This window comes from Acomys russatus, chromosome 10 (assembly GCF_903995435.1).
Source record: "Acomys russatus chromosome 10, mAcoRus1.1, whole genome shotgun sequence".
NCBI classification, from domain to species: Eukaryota; Metazoa; Chordata; class Mammalia; order Rodentia; family Muridae; genus Acomys; species Acomys russatus.
In genome coordinates this window covers 45,999,732-46,017,714 of record NC_067146.1, presented here as the reverse complement: position 1 = coordinate 46,017,714, position 17,983 = coordinate 45,999,732, and the positions used below count along the sequence as shown (strand labels likewise).

The following is a 17,983-nucleotide window of genomic DNA, read 5'->3' as shown; positions in this document are numbered from 1 at the left end:
TAAGAATGTTCTAGAAAGTTGTTCTTTTATTGGTCTGAATTCATCTGCCTTGTTAAACATTTACCATATATTTAAGGTGATGACATTTAAATTGCATTCTTTAAGTTGTGGAAAAATACAGAGCACTATGGTTATCTGTAATCGCCCCACTCCACATTAGCATCTCAGAACCTCTGCTTCCGTCCTGCCACTCTCCCAGGCCTCCAGCAACAATCAATTATTCCTATCTGTCAGATCATAGAGGTTGGTTTCAAAAACTCAACAGAGCAGCGGTGTTAGTTTTATGTGGAGACTTGTCCTGTGTCCTATTATTCTTAAGTAATCCAGACATGCCTGCACTATATATACAGAAGGTGTTCTGCTAAGTGAGCAAAAAGTTATTCAAGGAAGAGTACCCTAGGTGTTAAAACATTGTTTGTGCTACCAAATTGAAAATTTCCAGCAATCGGGAGAGCTCATGGTTTAGACTACAATACTATTTGCTCTCCATTGTAAGTAGCTGGCGTTATTTTCCTCTACTTGATATTTGGATGCTAATAGTACACATTTCTAACTTTCCCTTAGGTTTTCTGTGTACAGATGGAAAACTCCTTATCTGCCATTATGGTGACTTTCTAGACATTCCAGAATTTGGAGCAATTCAGCATTGATTTTTATCTTTGGTGACAACAAATAGAGCAAGTCGACTTGTGTCAGGCAGTTGAAAGAAGAGGCTGTTCATGTGTGAGAATGAAGACAAGGATGAAAGGATCCTGCCTTGATTCGAGGATATGTGATGCCCACTCATGCATTCATGTTATGGTTTCTCCGAATGTCTGAAGACACAACAATTGCTGACATTACTTACACATAAATATCCTGTGAGCACCGGGGATGGTTGTCATTTATATCCTCTAGAATCACTGTAAGTGTCCCAGTGGTTGAATGTGTTCGCTCATTGTCATAAGCTCTAACATATAAGACCCAAGATTTTGGGATTGTGTCATCTTCATAGTCCAACGGATAAGCAACAGTGACTTCTCCAAAATCTAAATGGCAGGCAGATACCATCCACAAGACAAAGAATATGTGCATTAAAATCATGACATGATTAGAGAAGCCCTAGTGATAAAAATAAAGGTCAGCTGCTGACCCAAGGAAGTCACAAACAAATGACAATTGTACACATATGAGAAATGGAGGTTGAACGTGTGACAGAAGACAGAGCTTCCTGTGTCACATAGGGTGCCCTCATGGGAAAGTCATAGCAACCGCAGTGGGAAACACAATGAAGCTTCGGCTGGATGTGAAATAGTGAACGCAGGACAGGCAGGTAGAAAAATAGGGGTTCTAGAAGAGGGAGCTGTTCGGATGGCATCCATCAGAAAACAACAGGAAGTAAAAGAAGACATTGTAGGTGGGGAGGACTTCCTAACTATTTGGATTGCATCTACACTTTCAGAGCGCGCAAGCTCATTATGCTGGTAAATCTTCAGCAGGGTCACTTCTTTATCAGCTCCCTCTCCCTCATGTCTGCTCTCCTCTGCGGAGTCATTATTTTTCTGAATAAAAATGTGGTTAAAGATTTATTTGTTTGCTTATGATTATAAAAAGTTGCAGAAAGGGAAGTAGATGTGAAGTGCTTGTGAGTGCCAGATTCCTTAAGTGGAAATCTTTGTATTTACGTGATGGACAGTGTATGTTTGTTTAATCTTACTCTACTTACGTGTGAAAGAGTATGTTCTCCCCTAAGAGAGGGAGAAATATTTATTTCTTCTGTATTCTAAATTCATTCCTAAGTTGTTAAAAGCACAGAACCCCTTTCTCTCTGAGCATGTGAGATGTGGACCCAAAGTTACGAGTGTCATGGTCAAACAGGCTGAATCCAATTGTATCTATGTCATGGAATTTCATCCCATTCATTATAGGCTGAGGATCTGAGTAGCAAAGAGTTGTAGCACTCCACTTGCTTAGCATTACAAGGCTCCATCTCTGATCCCCTCCATGGTGGTGGGAGAAGGGAACAAAAACTCCTCCCGTAGACTATAGTTCAGATGGGGATTGGTCCAGTAAAAATTCAAACTGGCTTTTACATATGTAATGTCCTTACAAGAATTTATGACATAAAATGAATATTCAGTTTATGATAACTAATATTCTGGTTTCCATGGGAAAATTGGTTTCTCAGAGAAAGCTCATAAAACAAGTTTCCAGTGCAACCTTACACATTTGAATTGTTGAAAAGTCTGCCAGAGCAGACCAACACTGAGAACACTTCCACACTTCTAACAAGGAAGGAAGGATTACCATTTCCCTCATAAAATATATGTTAAGTGCTCGCCCACATATTTTAAATAGCATTTCATTCTAACATCGTGGCTTGAGAGCTTAGCTTAATGAATAAAAATACTTTGTAGTAGGCTTTCTGAAAAGATTAACCATAAAAATTATTATACCTTCATTTATAGCAAACTCTTTCTGTGTTCCTATAAATTCATAATGTACTGAATCCTCTATATCTCTATCTGTTGCTGTGAACTTGGCCAACTTGGTTCCAACAGGCAGATTTTCGTTAATAGTTATAGGTGCATCTGATCTGTATCTATAGGACAAACCAGAAGTTTTGTCACTCAGTGTAAACAAATGTCACTTCCCATCTATGTCACATAGCAAACATTTGAAATTTCATGCTGTACGTCCTTTGTGACAATTTATAGTCTTTGAATTAAAGTAATTTATAAATTTCTATATATACATCTTAGTCATTGTTGGTATATTTAAAAATGAATCTAAACAATATACTATCAATTCTATTTCTTTAGTCTTTAAGCTGATTATTAATTATACCAGACAAGAAAATACTACAAACATTTCAGCAATGACTTTTCATTTTGTAGATTATTGGGCACATATCCATGTCACGAACTATTTTTGTCCCAGTTCTCTTAAGTATACATTGATCTAACAATATGAACATATCACTTTATTTTCATAACACTTTTCTTATTAATGATGAATAGCAAAAAATAAGAAGCTTATATTCCATCAAAAAATGATCATTTTCTGTACTTCAAGAGAAAAGTATACATGCAATTTATTGTATTTAGTGCTCGTGAGAAAAGCAAGGAACAATGCTCCAAAGCCTGTAGAAGTTTGTTTTCTAAATCATTTTGAATATTACAAGGAATTATGCAATGAAAATAATGGTAACATGCTGATACTTATCCTGCTATAAAAAAAAAAAGTTCTAATGGTTAAATTGAGCCATTTAAATATTTAGATTAAGCATTGCTTACATCAGAACAGGACTCTCATCATTAACATTTTGGATGTTTATAGTGATGGTGCCAACACATGACTCCAGAGACAAGCTGTCCCTATTTCTCACAGCAATTACTAACTGGAAAACCTAAGAACAAAGACAGAATGTTTTAGGTCTTTTTCTTTTTTTTTATTTTGAGTGCTTAGTACATACAATCTTCTTTTACATTAAAATAAATATTTTTAAATGAAATGAAAAATATACTGGAAAAAACTTTTATCATTCTTAATTCCTTAACATTCATTAATAGGATTATCTCCTATTTTATATATGTATTACTGCAATAAATGCTAAGTTCCAATTACCATAGATATCAGTTTGTGCAGAACCAAGGACTGCAGAAAGGGAGAGTCCTGAAAAAAGAAACACCAGAATTCCTATAGAAGTCTGACCCAGAGCCCCACCAAACTCCCAATCCTAGGATGGGTGCTGGCTGGCTGCTTTAATGAAGTTTGTGTTTCCCTTCTCTTTCTGTGCTGTTTTTCTGGTCCCACCCTTAAGGCCCTCAAGATGCATTCGTCACTCTCACTTTCCTGGCATCTGCACCTTTCCCATTCTTCTGTCACTTTTACTTTCTCAGTATTGGCCTTCTTTATCTCTTTGTCCATTCTATAGAACAGTACAACTCTCATCCCAAGATCATAAGATGCGCTACTCAATATGTGTTTAAATGAATTTCTATAGATCTGGATTAACTGGATAGCTTTTTATTTCAATTTAAGCACATTTAAAAGATTTTGATTAAAGGGGTAACATAAAGGCATTAGTTATTTTAAAGTACTGGTTGTTCTCACCTTAGGATCTGTTTCATAATCCAAAAGAGGTTCTGTGGATTTAGAAATGACGCCACTATGTGAATCCAAAGCAAAGTAAACAGTGGCATTGGTTGAAGAATTTAATATTAAAAACTGGAACAAAACCCAAAAATATGGCTGATATATTATTGTAAAAGCATGAATTTTGAACTGACATTTTTGATGTGATTATTTGGCAAAAGCTACCTTCAGCTTCACTGTGTGAAGACAGTACCCATAAATAAAATCTGAACGTGCTTTTATACCCAGACTTCAAAAACAATGCAAACATTCCTTCACGTTCTCAGATGTACTTTCTCCATAGTTTGTTTTGTACTTAAGAACCAGGGCATCCTGGTAAATAGCTGCCATTCGTTTCACAATTAGTTTACTTCCTAGTGTTACATTGACACTCTTGTACATTGAAGAGGTGTAGCCAAAGAGGCACACACACAAACTATTTGGAAGAAAGCACTCAATCTCATCCCAGTGTTGATTTTAGGCATTAAAAATAAATTAAAATAATACTTTAAACAAATAGTTTTTTTAATGATCAATGACATAGTATTCTCCGTCATTATTATCCAGACTTATAGTTGGATAATGAGGCCCAGACTTAGATAAATAGTGTAGGATATAAAAAATTATTAAAACGCTAAGCTGTAAAAAGATGAAAAAATACATCCCACTTTTGATTCAAAGAAAAAACAAAACCTGGGAGATGAGATGATTAATACTCAGGAATACATTGGACAGCCATGCTCATCGACATATTGACTTACTTTACTTGGTTATTTCTGAACAGCCAAAGTTGTCTTATTTTAGATTAGAACTCTAAACATTTTTATGAAAAAAAATCTCTTATTTCTTCGGTTTTTATGATGATTTCGATTGCCTAAAAATGTTATTTTTGAAACCTCAGTGACTTGTAACGCAAACATTATAATGATTTCACTTAGAGAAAATATACATGTTTAAACCTACATATGAGCTATACACACCCCCATAAGTGGGTATCCCTCACAGCCTCCAGTGCACGAGCTTATGTTCTTACATTCTCCTCTCCACCTCCACAATACCCTCTCACAAATGGGACCTTTGTGACCATTAAGAAGGAATTATATTTTCCTGTGTGGTTTTGTCAGTCTACAAAGGCTGAAGTCTCCTGAGAGCTAAATCTCAAACTTTAGCATTAGCCATATTCCCAAGTTTATTTATAAGTCTATTGTTATAAACAAGAGCAAACAAAAACTTCTTGCCCACTCTATCAAGAAATTGACTAAAAAATTAAAATTAGGAAAGGATATTCCAGTGTATTGATATGATTTATTACATTATCAAAAAACTAAATTTGTTTCTTAGAAATAAGATTATGGGCCATATTAAACCATAAAATTTGAAGAAAACACAGTAATAAATTTCTTCTTTCTCCCATTAAACTGTAGCTATTTCATAATCTATTACTTACTTATTCTTGATTATTTAAAAATTATTGCTGAAACCAAAATAATATGAAGATTGAAAATATCATTTATCTAAATTCAGAATCTAATAAATAAAATATGAGTGAATGAAAATAAACAGAAGAGATCATTCTAGAGTGTATAATCATTGTCAGATAATTTGTAGCAATGGGAGACTTTACTTACTGTGTTTTCAAAGCATTTTAGGCCTATGACTTCCATTTTCTGTCTTATCATTTTTATTTTGCTATTATATTAAAAATCTTAATTCCTTCTCTCATTTTAGTAAGCATCATATGACACACCAACTAGCTTAACTAAAATCTGAGGGGAAAAAATTGCTCATTAAAACTTAAGCCACGTGCTCCACTTTTTAAATATTGGGGGAAACAAATGATAATTATAAACTCACTTCAACTTCTTGTCCCAGATCTGGATCTCTTGAAAGGATTGCATATATAAAAGCAGATGAGGGGATATTTTCAGCAACAGAAACTGAAACACCTACACAACCATGCAAGTTATTAACAGTAATTAAATGACACATGCCTCCCACCCCTTCTTGCTTCACATGGCTGCCCTAAGTCATCAGGCAATAAAAATCTCTATTGAGTAATTTCTTTAAGGATACTTGCTCTAGAAAACACTACAAATGTTTGTTCAGATGAACATCAATGTTGATCTTTCACTTTAACTTTATTTACATCTTGGGGGTGGAGGGCGTATGTATGTTTACCGGTACAGTTGCCCACACAGGCACATGTGAGGACAAGAGATTGATGTTGGTGTCTTATTCAATCATTGCTTTACCTTATTTTTTATTTTTTAACATATACATTTATATTATTACACACACACACACACACACACACACACACATAATAAACTACATATAGCAAGAAGAACCACAAAATTATCAGGAATTATATAAAGGTTAATTCATAATGTTTTGGCTATTTATATGTGGCAGCCTTGAAGAAAACATCTTTCCTATCTAGGTGAGTCTAAAATTCTGAATGTAAATCAATGTCTATCATATCTCATCTCTATCAACTTAAAACATCTATCTAGGCCTAAAAACATCTTACCTCTAAACAACTAAGCTTGATTGTAAAACTAAACTACCTGGTCTTATACCCCATCAGAGACTTGAGAAGGAATAAAATTAATTACCTGAGTACACCAGGAGTATACTGGTTAACAGCTTCCCAAATGAGAAGATGACAGAGACAATTTTCTGCCTGGATAGTCATCCAAAACTCTCTATAATGTTGGAGCATCATCTTCAGCTTTCTGGACCATTATATCTGACAGACATATTTGTGAGGCAGAAACTATTGAGGATTTGCTTAACCTGTCTTTGCAGAGCTTGAACGTTGACTCTGCCTGAGTCTAAATGTGACAATTTTAGGCAGAATTCTGTTTGTGGCCAAAAAGAGGACATTTTGTCCAGTGGCTGGTTTGCCACATTTGAAGCCATCTCCATAAGGAGGTTCTTTGACGCTCATCATCTACTTTGAGGTAGGCTGGGTGTTGCTAGGAGTTAACATATCTTATTGTCAATGAATTGTTAAAATAATAAAAATATCTATAAGTGGCATATTCTATAGATCTCTTAGGTTTTTTAAGATCTTATCTATTTTACCTTATCTGCCTATAGATTAATATCTATCTGGTCAACCTAGGATATATATTCTTGTAATATAAATAGACTAGTAATTGACATGATCATGATTTTATCAACTAACAACTAACTTGTTAGTTGTTAACCTACTTATTCTAAACAGCCTGCAATAGCACTTGTATTGTATTTGAGTTGTATGGGTACAATACCTCATATTTAGAGTAATATATAGATATCATATAATATATATGCACTATAAATTAATATATTAAATATATTATTATATTATTTATTAAAAATATTAATATATAAAATATAATATATAGTATGTGTAATATATTATATATAGAGAGTAATATATATATATAATGTGTGTGAAGAATAAACAAATTTGAATTCTATACCAATGTATCAAAATTAAGCCTGGAATTTCTCAATATTTAGAAACTGGACCACAAATGCTATTCCTAGCTTATTTAACCATTTCCCCAATTTTATTTGGGCCCCTACAAAGGTATTATTCATCCCTTCAGCCAGAAGGAACCTTACGAAAATGATGACCCATTTCCCTTAAGCAAAGTTGGGTAGGTTTTTGGTTACTTTCTTAGGCAATAGATGTTTATTTTCATTAGGAGTTGGCTATAAGTTACTATTGGTCTTATTAAGAAAGAAAATGAGGTTGGACTCAGGGATGTGTCTCTTTTCCTTTATTTTTCTTTCTTAGGTTTGGAGTTAGGGGTTGAAAAGAAAGAAGGGGGAATATAGAAATATATAGGGATGATAGGACAAAAAGTAGATTATTGAATCTAATCCTCAACTTAATGCCTTAGTTATTACTCACAAGGTTATTTTTAAATCATTGCTATAGAATGTTGTATATTGATGCTTTACTTTATTTCTTGAGACAACTTTCCTAGCGGGAGCTCTCACTTTCAGCTGTACTCCCTGATGAGTGCGCCCCTGGGAATGCATTTTATCTTCCCAGTAAAGGGCTTACTGATGGGCACCTTCACACCCAACTTCTGTGTATATTCTGGGGAAATAACCCAAGGCTTCATGCTTGCATACCAGTACTTAAGCACTGGGTCACGTTTTACACCCTATTTACATTGAAGGACATAAGAGTTAACTAAGCTTTCCAGGCTGGTCTCCTATGGGTGAGCAGAAGCAATCCTGCCTCAACTTCTCAAATAACTGGAGCTCTAACCTGAAAGCACAGGCCCAGACAACTACTTTTAACTTTGGACATTTAAAAGAATCAGGACAATTCAGGTTTTTATTTTTAAATTTACGCATTTGGTCAATGTGAGGAATGAGATGTAACTGTTCAGTATCTGCAACGTCAATAGGTACGATTCACAAATGCAAAATTTTTGAATTGTCTATTCTTTTCCACAGTAATGTATAAAAATAGATACAAACAGTGAAATAAAAATATGTTTTAATTCATACTGCATCCCCATTCTTATTTGTACAACAGAGATAACGTACATTTCAATGTTAGTGTGGTTCTAGGAAGTAAGTGTAATATGTGAATATCTCACACAGCTTAACAAATGCTATGCTTTGCAAACACTGCACTTTATCTTGGTTCTGATGTAATCAAGTGTAATTTTGTGTCTGTCTTGTTCCAAAATAAAATAAGACAGAGGTACACATGGGTATATAAAGCATTGAGTTCTTCATCTGATTAAAAACCTATTCATCTTTAACAATATATGATACATTCATGCATTCATGCATACGCATAGTCACACCATACATATATAAACACAAAAAGAAGGAACAAAAGAAAGTACATGGGGAGGAAAGAATGCAGAAGAAGAAGAAGAAGAAGAAGAAGAAGAAGAAGAAGAAGAAGAAGAAGAAGAAGAAGAAGGAAAGCAGAGCAGATATAAATGCTGGCATCCAGTAGAATTAAATGAAAGAGCTTAGAGTTAATTATCTGCAAGGACTTAATATGTTCAAATATTTTTAGAATTTGCACTTGAGGATTCTTGCTTACTATGCACATGAGTTTAGAATCAAGTCTGATGTATTTTTTAAAAGACTTATTTTTATTTCATGCTTATATGTAAGTATTTGAATATAGATGTGTGTACCATGTTGTTTTACTGGACCCAAAGATGCCAGAAGAAGGGCTGGATCCTTTGGAACAGAAGCTACAGGTGGTTATGAGCCATCATGTTGATTCTAGGAAGCAAACCCAGAACCTCTGCTAGAGCAGCAAGTGCTCTAACCACTGAGCAGTCCCTTCAGGTCTTTGCCTATTGTTTATAACCTACTTTTTAAGTCCCACAGAATCCTTATGTTCTTTGATATTTCTAAGAATATTTACTGAACATACTTTTGTATGAATTAAAGTTAGTTTACTTTGAAACTTTGCTTCACACTGGTTGTACATGGACATCTCGTTAAGTGATTCACTCTGGGAAGTTGTTGCCTCTGGGCAATTAAAAGCAGGAAGTGCATTGATCATGTGTATGTCAAATCAGCAACATGCAAATAGTCATAATGTCTTTCTGGAAAATTTCACAGAAGTTGGCCCATTGTTGAACTGAAAGTGAGTTCTTCATGCCTTGCCTTAGTTGCAAGCAACCACTGATATGATGTGACAAAGGCTTCCTGATCTCAAGTGTGCCTCAGCAGCTCAGCCAAGTCTATGGTAGAAATCAGGTCAGAATGACCTTGAGATCCATGTGCAGCTTTTACAAGTTTACTATAATGTGGAGACACTAAAATGAAATTACCAAGAACATCAAATTGTTTCATAGTCATCCAAAAAGATAATATCTTCATGAACACTAAGACAGAAAACAAGTCTACACCAAGATCCTTGTAAGATTTGTTATATCTTTTTACTATTATTTAAAAGTTGAGATTATGATATTATAACATCATTTTCCTTTTTCCCTTTACTCCTTCCAAATACTACCATGTAGCCCTATCCCGTAGGTTCTTTCAAATTTATGACCTCTTTTTATTTCATTGCTGGTGTGTGTGTGTGTGTGTGTGTGTGTGTTCCTAAATACATAAATTCTGCCTTCATCATCTATGTAGTGTTACTTGTACGTGTGTGTTTTCAGGAATGACCATGTAGTATGGAGTAAACAATCCCTGTCCTTTTTCCTTTGGAAAGACTATTCTCCTGCCCTCAGATTTCCTCAGTCGCCAGTAGTTCAATGTCTAAATTTGAGCTTTCCAACTGACAAGGCTGACTGGCCAAGGTACTCCAGAGACCCAACAATCTCTGACTGACTAGCGTTAGAATTATGAGCACATAACTCCAGCTGTATTTTGTTAGGTAGTTAATTAGTTTGGTAGGTAGGTAGGTAGGTAGGTAGGTAGGTAGATACGTAGTTTTCTGCTGGTTGGTTGGTTGGTTAGCAGGTGGGCTGGCTGGCTGGATGGCTTCTTGGTTAATTAGTTAGTTAGTTAGTTAGTTAGTTAGTTAGTTAGTTAGTTAGTATAGTTTGTCCATTTATTTGTTTGCTTGTTTATGTTTAAACAGTTTTGGGCACTTTCACACAGGCCCTCATGCTTGTAACACTCACCATAGTGATCACAATTTCTCCACATAAGTTATATTTTACTGTTTAGATTTTTCTACATTTGACAAGTTATGTGGGACACATTAAGCCATATGTTACAGATGTATTTAGAATACTATTTTCATTACTCTTCTCCTCTGTCTACCACACAAACTAATAATTATAATTGGAATTTGAACTATACAGATGCATTTTCTTTACTTTTTAGTCTACCTCTCAACATATCTAGCTTTTAATTTTTTAAATATTCCTTTTATCTGCCTTTAAACTCTCCCATATACCTGTCCTTGCTCATTTTCAAATTCATGACTATTTTTTGTTGATTATTGTTAATAATCCTTTTCAAGCTTAGTGTCATACAATGGGAGAAGGACACAAAGGCATCACAAATTCAAGCCCAGCTTGAGCTATGAAGTGAACCTTTGTTTCAAAAACATCCGAGAACTAAAACTTTAGCTCAATGATGGAGCGTGCCTCTAAGTACATAAGGCCAATGCTTCAATCCTTAGTGCCCTGCACCCTGAATCAAGTCACCAAGTAAGCTCAGTTATGTCCATGGCACTTCTTCTATGATGATGTTTTTTTGAATCTTTGAAATAAAATTGCCTTGTAATATACCTGCCCCTGTTGAAAAACTTGGATCACAGGAAATAGGGTCATCAACATTCTCCACGAAGACTGTGAACATGTACGAGCTAGTGTTATTGCTGTCATCTCTGGCTTCAATTTCCAACATGTAGAGTCTGGAGTTACTTGGATTGTCAAGACTCAAAGGCTGAAGAACAGTGATTATACCTGTGACTAAGGAAGGAGATAAATAAAAATTACTAAACTAAAATAATTATTCCTTTGTTAGTTTATAATAATGCTGTTTACATTTATATAAACATATAATTTTATTTATAAGAAAGTGATGTTTACCAAGTATATATTAATTGAAAATATTTAAACCTTTTTTTAAAAAATACAGGCTTATAAATCTTTTTAAATGACTATATATTTGTTTACCAAATAAGGAAGTAATAGTCCTACTCTAAAATACCAAACGTAAGAGGTCTCATTTGACATTGATTATAATGTATCATAGTAGTGAGTGTAAAGACTCAACCCAGTCATTCATTGCTTCTGATAAAAGGCTTTGGCCATTTTGTTACACAAAATGGTAGAAGGAAGATGAACCCTAGTTTTGACCTAAAATAAGAAAAGTTTCTTAAAATGAGGTGACTCTTCATCCCTAGTATTATAATCTACATTTCCTCTAAGAATTTGTTCTTTTTTCTTTGAAATGATCTACTTTGACATTATCCATGTCTTCATAACTTTCACAAGGCTTTGTGACGCCTCTAAAATTTCCTTACTTCCTTCTTCCACTGATATTTAAATTTGAAGATTTATAAGCAAATTGAATGGATTCAATAAAAATTTCAAATATTGACTGATCAGTATGATGGCATTATAATGTGCCAACTTGACAACTCTATTTTTATTTATTTTGGATTTTGGTGGCAAACAGGGAGATACCTGGTGAACTTGGAGGTTGGAAAGGTAGCAGCAGCCTATTATATTGTTTGATCAACTGTATTGCTGCTAAAATGAAGTGGCTACAAACAAATTCGTAAGTCTCTTATCCTCCCCTCAGCCTTTTCAACCTTTGGACATTGTCCCAACACCCACTGTTCTTCAAAGTTCATGCTCAGGAACAATGCAGTTGAGTTATATTAAAACTGAAACACACCCACACCTCTTAATATTTTGAGTAGGTTTATAATTCAATGTTGCCGTATTCATAGCTACACTGAACCTCAGATTCAGCACATCTGTGCGATTCTTCCATTACTCTGACTGCTAGGATAGATGTACATACTAAGCTCTGAGACAGAAAGATCTAGACTCTGAAGGAAACCACCACCATCAAATGAGAGGCAAGAACTCTCAGGGGTCAAGTCATGGTGGTGAAATCCCCCTCACCTTTTTTTATTCTAATCTACTCTAAATTTTTCCACTTTATGTCTACCTTCCTTTCCTGATTTCACGCTGTAGAATTAGATGGAGACCATAGCCTATCTTGAACTACATAGGCAACTTCCACAACATATGTTTGGTGCTTATATTTTTCTGTTTGGTTCTCATATTTCATAATACCAGGTATGAAAAATCCACAAAAACAATATTTCAGAGTAACTGCTTTGCCAACATAGATAAAATTCTACCAAATATCAAATATTTATGATTCAATAATCTGGTAAAATCTCAATTTTTACAAATATGACACTATATATATATATATATATATATATATATATATATATATATATATATATATATATATATATATATATATATATATATATATATCCATGCTTAATATCTCTGAAGGAGAATGGCATATAAGAGAGTCAAAGTTTTATATCATTCTCTATTTCATGAGATCATTTTAACAAGTAGGAAAGCTGTAAGTATAAATGTCACATGTTTCTGCTATGTTTCCGACTCTGTTTAAATTTGAAACAGTAATTTTACCAGTCCAAACTCCCAAGAGGGGTGCAGAGATTGGTGTATGTTTAGCTAAAGTAGTCTAGAAGTATTTATCTAAAACTTACAAGGGTCTAAACCAAACATTTCCTGCTGGGTTTTAAAGGAGTACATGATGCTGTTGTCTTCATCACGGTCTGTGGCCTTTACTCTTGCTACAAAATCTCCAATGGGTTTCTTTTCAGTCACATTAATTGAATCCATAGGAAATCGCCTAAGAATAAAATTGTCAAGAAAAAATTTAGAAACAACAACTCTTACTATATAATTGTCAGTATATAACTTAATGAATCTTATAGATTTATGATGCCATTTCCTCTTTTCAATAGTAAAAAAGCTCCAAACATCAAGTGTTGTGATTTTAATATGATTTTTATTGTATATCATCTCTGCTATTAAACAATATTATCAGAAACAGGAATGGAATCTTATCATAGAATATGAGAGATAGAAAGTAAAAAACAAAAAACAAAAGACAAAAACAAAAACTGAATGGAACCAAAAATCTCCATTGTTCCAGATAGAAAATGAACACAAGACACTAAGTATATTCATTTTCATCTTGTAATTTGGGACGATGAGTTACTTTCAAAAGCTATCATTTAGAGCAAGGTAGTACATCAATTCCTGTAACACTATTTACTAGCTGCCTGCATTGCATAAAATGTTCCTGATAATCGCTACGATATTTCTGAAATGTAAGTTTCTTTATTTGGCATTTTTTTTCAGACATCATACCTAACTGGTGACCTATGTGTCCAGTGAGGTCCAAGGACAAGGGAGTTGACTGAGTGATGTACAAGCAGCATTCTTGATCATGTCACACTTGGCTCCTCTTTCACAACTACTAGAATAAGTATAATTCCCATAATAATCACCTTCTAGGACACTTTACATCACTTTCTTTTCTGTTATCCTATTATATTAAGGTTCTGTGTCTCTTCATAAATCAAAAACAATTAGAAACTATTTAGTAATTTTGCTATGGCTCATATATACTTAGTAATAGATTCCGTTAAATGAGTAATACATTTATGTTTATTAAGTAATGAAAGCAACAAAATATTATTTTTAAATTATGGTGGTGCTTTTACTATAAACAAAGTTAGACCTGCAGATTGACTATTTTCAGAAATAAGGGATTATGGAATCTCTAAATTTGCTTTAGTTTTTCAGATACTGTAACCAGGTGAGTTCAGGAACACAAAAAAATTACTCCCTCTTGTTATCTCTAGAGACACACCTTAGTAACACAAGGAAAGTAACCTTAATACTATCACATTTCTGTCTTTAGTAATCTAACAAGTATTTGATTACTCTTCCATTTTAGATTAAAATTTAATTACAACATTTTGAAGTATGGAAAACGCCAATTCACAATCTTCAAATATTTCCTAATGTCAAGTTGTATGTGGAAATATTAAAATAAAATATTTAAATATTTTAAACTCGTTAATGTCAATGTAGTCATTAGATATCAGTGTAATAGCTTTAAAAATTTGAGGGAATGAAAACAGAACCAGAACCAAGTATTTCCACCACATTACAGGTTGACCACTTCTAAACTTATTTTGAGGATTTTCTAATACATTTTGTACATTGTGTCCATGCATGCACCAGGTGTAGGTATATTCTAATATGCTTTTGACAGAGCAAAACATTTTCTCCATTACCGCATATCTTTATTGTAATTTATAGTATATATATATATATATAAAATCTTTAAAACAAATGCGCTTACTCAAATTGAGGTGTCTCATCATTTATGTTTCTAATATTAATAATTATTGTCCCTTGGCAGAACAAACCCGTTGTATCTGTAACTCTCACTGAAAGCTGGAAAGTCTGGAAGAGAGGTTTTGAAAAATAATAATACACTATTTGATAACTGCCAATATGTCTCCTGCTATATACATATTACATATATATATATGAATATATATATATATATATATATATATATATATATCCTGAATAGTCATAATAAGCATAAATAATTCTTTAACTACACACAATAAATTTCCAAAAAGCTTAATTTTATATGCTATAAAGTTTCATTCAGAAGTCTTTAAAGCTTGGCTGCTGGCCTAAATATAAAAGCAGTTGAAACAAAAACATGAATGAATTCTGTATTTAACCAAAAGCCCAAAATATAGTAAACTAAAGATCCTAACAAAGCAGACTGCTTGGGGCAGATCCCAAGATATGGGGCATCAAGCTATTCTTTAGGATAAGCACATGAAGCAGTTTTCAAAGGGCTAAGAATGCCAAGAGTGCACTCCTTGTCAGCCTGTTCCTTCTCCCACCCCTTAGATAGCATATATTCCTATCAAGTGCCACTTTGGCAACACAAGCAAAGGACTCCTAGTAAAAGGTCTTTAACAAACGTTAATAAATGCCGACAACTACACGCTTCCATGCTGAATGAAAGACGGTCATCATGTGGGTAACACTATGCGCCTCCATGTACAATTAGTTGCTGAAGTGTGTAGTGGGGATAAAACAGAAAGAAATTTTAGTAGACTGCATATACTGGTGTGAATGTGTGAGCAGACACAGAAGGGTGGCTCTGAACTGCTTCCACTCACAGGGAGGTCCTATACGTGACTTCCACGTCCCTCCTAACTTAACATCATAAAGCAAAGCTGCAACACTTAACGTTTCCAAACTGAAGTTTAAAGAAGATTCATTTGCATCCCTCCCTCGGCCTCTTCTTCTTATTCAGGTTAGAAAGTTGAAGTCTTCTTCAACTTCACCCAATATCAGCAGCAGCTTCTTCACTTTTGTTCTAGAGCACTGGTTCTCAACCTGTGGGTCCCAACCCTTCTGGGGGTCACATATCAGATGTCCGGCATATCAGATGTTTACATTATGATTCATAACAGTAACAAAGTTACAGTTATGAAGTAGCAATGAAATAGCTTTATTGTTGTGAGTCACCACTGCATGAAGGACTGTATTAAGAGGTCACAGTATCAGGAATGTTTGAGACGCACTGCTGAAGAGTCTTATGTGCTCTGTTTCTCAATATTTTCTCAACTGTATCATGAGTTAGCATATATGGAGGCATTTCTAAAGCAGAAATAGTTTTATAACAATAGTAACACCTGCCATAACTTATATTCATCTTCCTTTCACACTGACCCCAATGGCCATTTAGCTAGGACATCTGTGATCATTTTGATTGAAATGCCTTTAGAAACTTTTATATAGTTAAGGTACAATCCCTACACACTGTTAGCTGTAAGACTTACATCTAGACCTTTGGTTAACTATGCAAATCCTTGAAAATGAATTTCACAAAGTATTTCCCTGTGCAATGTCACTATATCTTTAATTTTTCATAAAGCATTCCAAGTGTTTTCAGTTCACTTTCATTCTTAATTGAGGAAGAAATAAAATTAAATTACATGGTAGCCAGCATCAAAGTCTAAGACATTGTCGCCTCTTAAGCTAATAACACCATTTGCAGGACCCACGCCAAAGGAGTGTGCCCCTCTCTTTGGTCCAGATAACTCTGTCTCAAGGTTGTACTGGAAAATAAGATGTGTATTACTCACTAGGAAATGAATCAAAAGGCACAGGAAATATGTTAGTACACAATAATATGATGAACATATAGAGAATTCCTTAGCGTTTTTACACTTGTCACTCCTATCGTCTAGTTGGCAGAAAATCACTGGCATATTGTCATTTGCTAGAAAAATCATCATTTACTTACCATATATTATACTCCCTTTGCTAATATTTAATAGAGTTACATACCACATTTTCCTAAAATAATTTTTAAAATGCTTTTTTTTCTGATTCTACAAATGATTTTCTATATGAAAGGATATACATACAGAAAAAAATGTATTGTCACTTTTTACATTTCAAAACATTCAAAATTTACACACATTTAAATTTTTCAAGTATTAATGTAGCTGGATATGCAGGTTTTAAAATTGTACTGAAAGTTCTCCAGTGATTTAAGGAGAAGCTAAAGCAGATAAATCTATTTGCAGAATTATTTGACTAGAACGTTAAAAGAGATAATAATTCATTAGAGAAAGGTCCAATTAGTGTTGTGAATTCATTTTTAAACTGGTATAAATCCTATATCCCAGATATAGAACCAATTCTCAAAATATTATATTTTGAAACTATCACCTGCTGGTCTCTCTCATGTTCCTAGAAATATTTGGCTGGCAATAACTATTTTCAGCTGTACCAGAGATTATTTTTCTTCAATAGACTGAAAAGACATTATCTAATAGGAAAGATCTCAGATTTCTTAACAATTTTACATTGGCTAGTCTTCAAAAATATAATTTTGGCTATTCCACAGAGAATTTTACTGCCTTGACGGATAACAACACATATCATTGAGGATTAGGGAAAGAAAAAGAAATATCATTTAATGGTGGAAATCAAGGGCAAGGGAGATTATGTGACTTTCCCTATGTCATGCCGGTAGCCTAGGGTAAATCCAAACCAGCCCAGGTCTGGAGACAGCCCAGCATCCATTGGTGCTCCAGTATGTCACTGTGAAAGCTACTGACTTGGTAGTGAAAATTTCACTTTAGTAGTTTTTTTTTTTTTTTTTTTTTTTTTGGTTGTTGTTTCCAAGCCTACAAGAAATTGTATAACCATAAATCAACTATGAGAAATGAAATTTCTTTAGAATAGATATTTACAAATTAATAAATCAAAGTACCAAAGTCACATAAACACAC

General features: G+C 34.0%; 1 protein-coding gene across 1 annotated transcript in view; it reads right to left on the bottom strand.

Annotated features, from left to right (window-relative positions):
- LOC127194141 (protocadherin Fat 4-like) overlaps positions 1–17,983 on the bottom strand; it is a 79,205-nt gene that overhangs the window by 43,840 nt on the left and 17,382 nt on the right. The window contains exons 5-12 of the mRNA XM_051151486.1: positions 16,676–16,798; positions 15,007–15,110; positions 13,334–13,479; positions 11,352–11,534; positions 5,971–6,062; positions 3,276–3,388; positions 2,436–2,581; positions 848–1,028 (exon numbers count right to left, since the gene is read on the bottom strand). Coding sequence (XP_051007443.1) covers positions 848–1,028; positions 2,436–2,581; positions 3,276–3,388; positions 5,971–6,062; positions 11,352–11,534; positions 13,334–13,479; positions 15,007–15,110; positions 16,676–16,798 — 1,088 coding nt within the window. The remainder of the gene's footprint in view (positions 1–847; positions 1,029–2,435; positions 2,582–3,275; positions 3,389–5,970; positions 6,063–11,351; positions 11,535–13,333; positions 13,480–15,006; positions 15,111–16,675; positions 16,799–17,983) is intronic.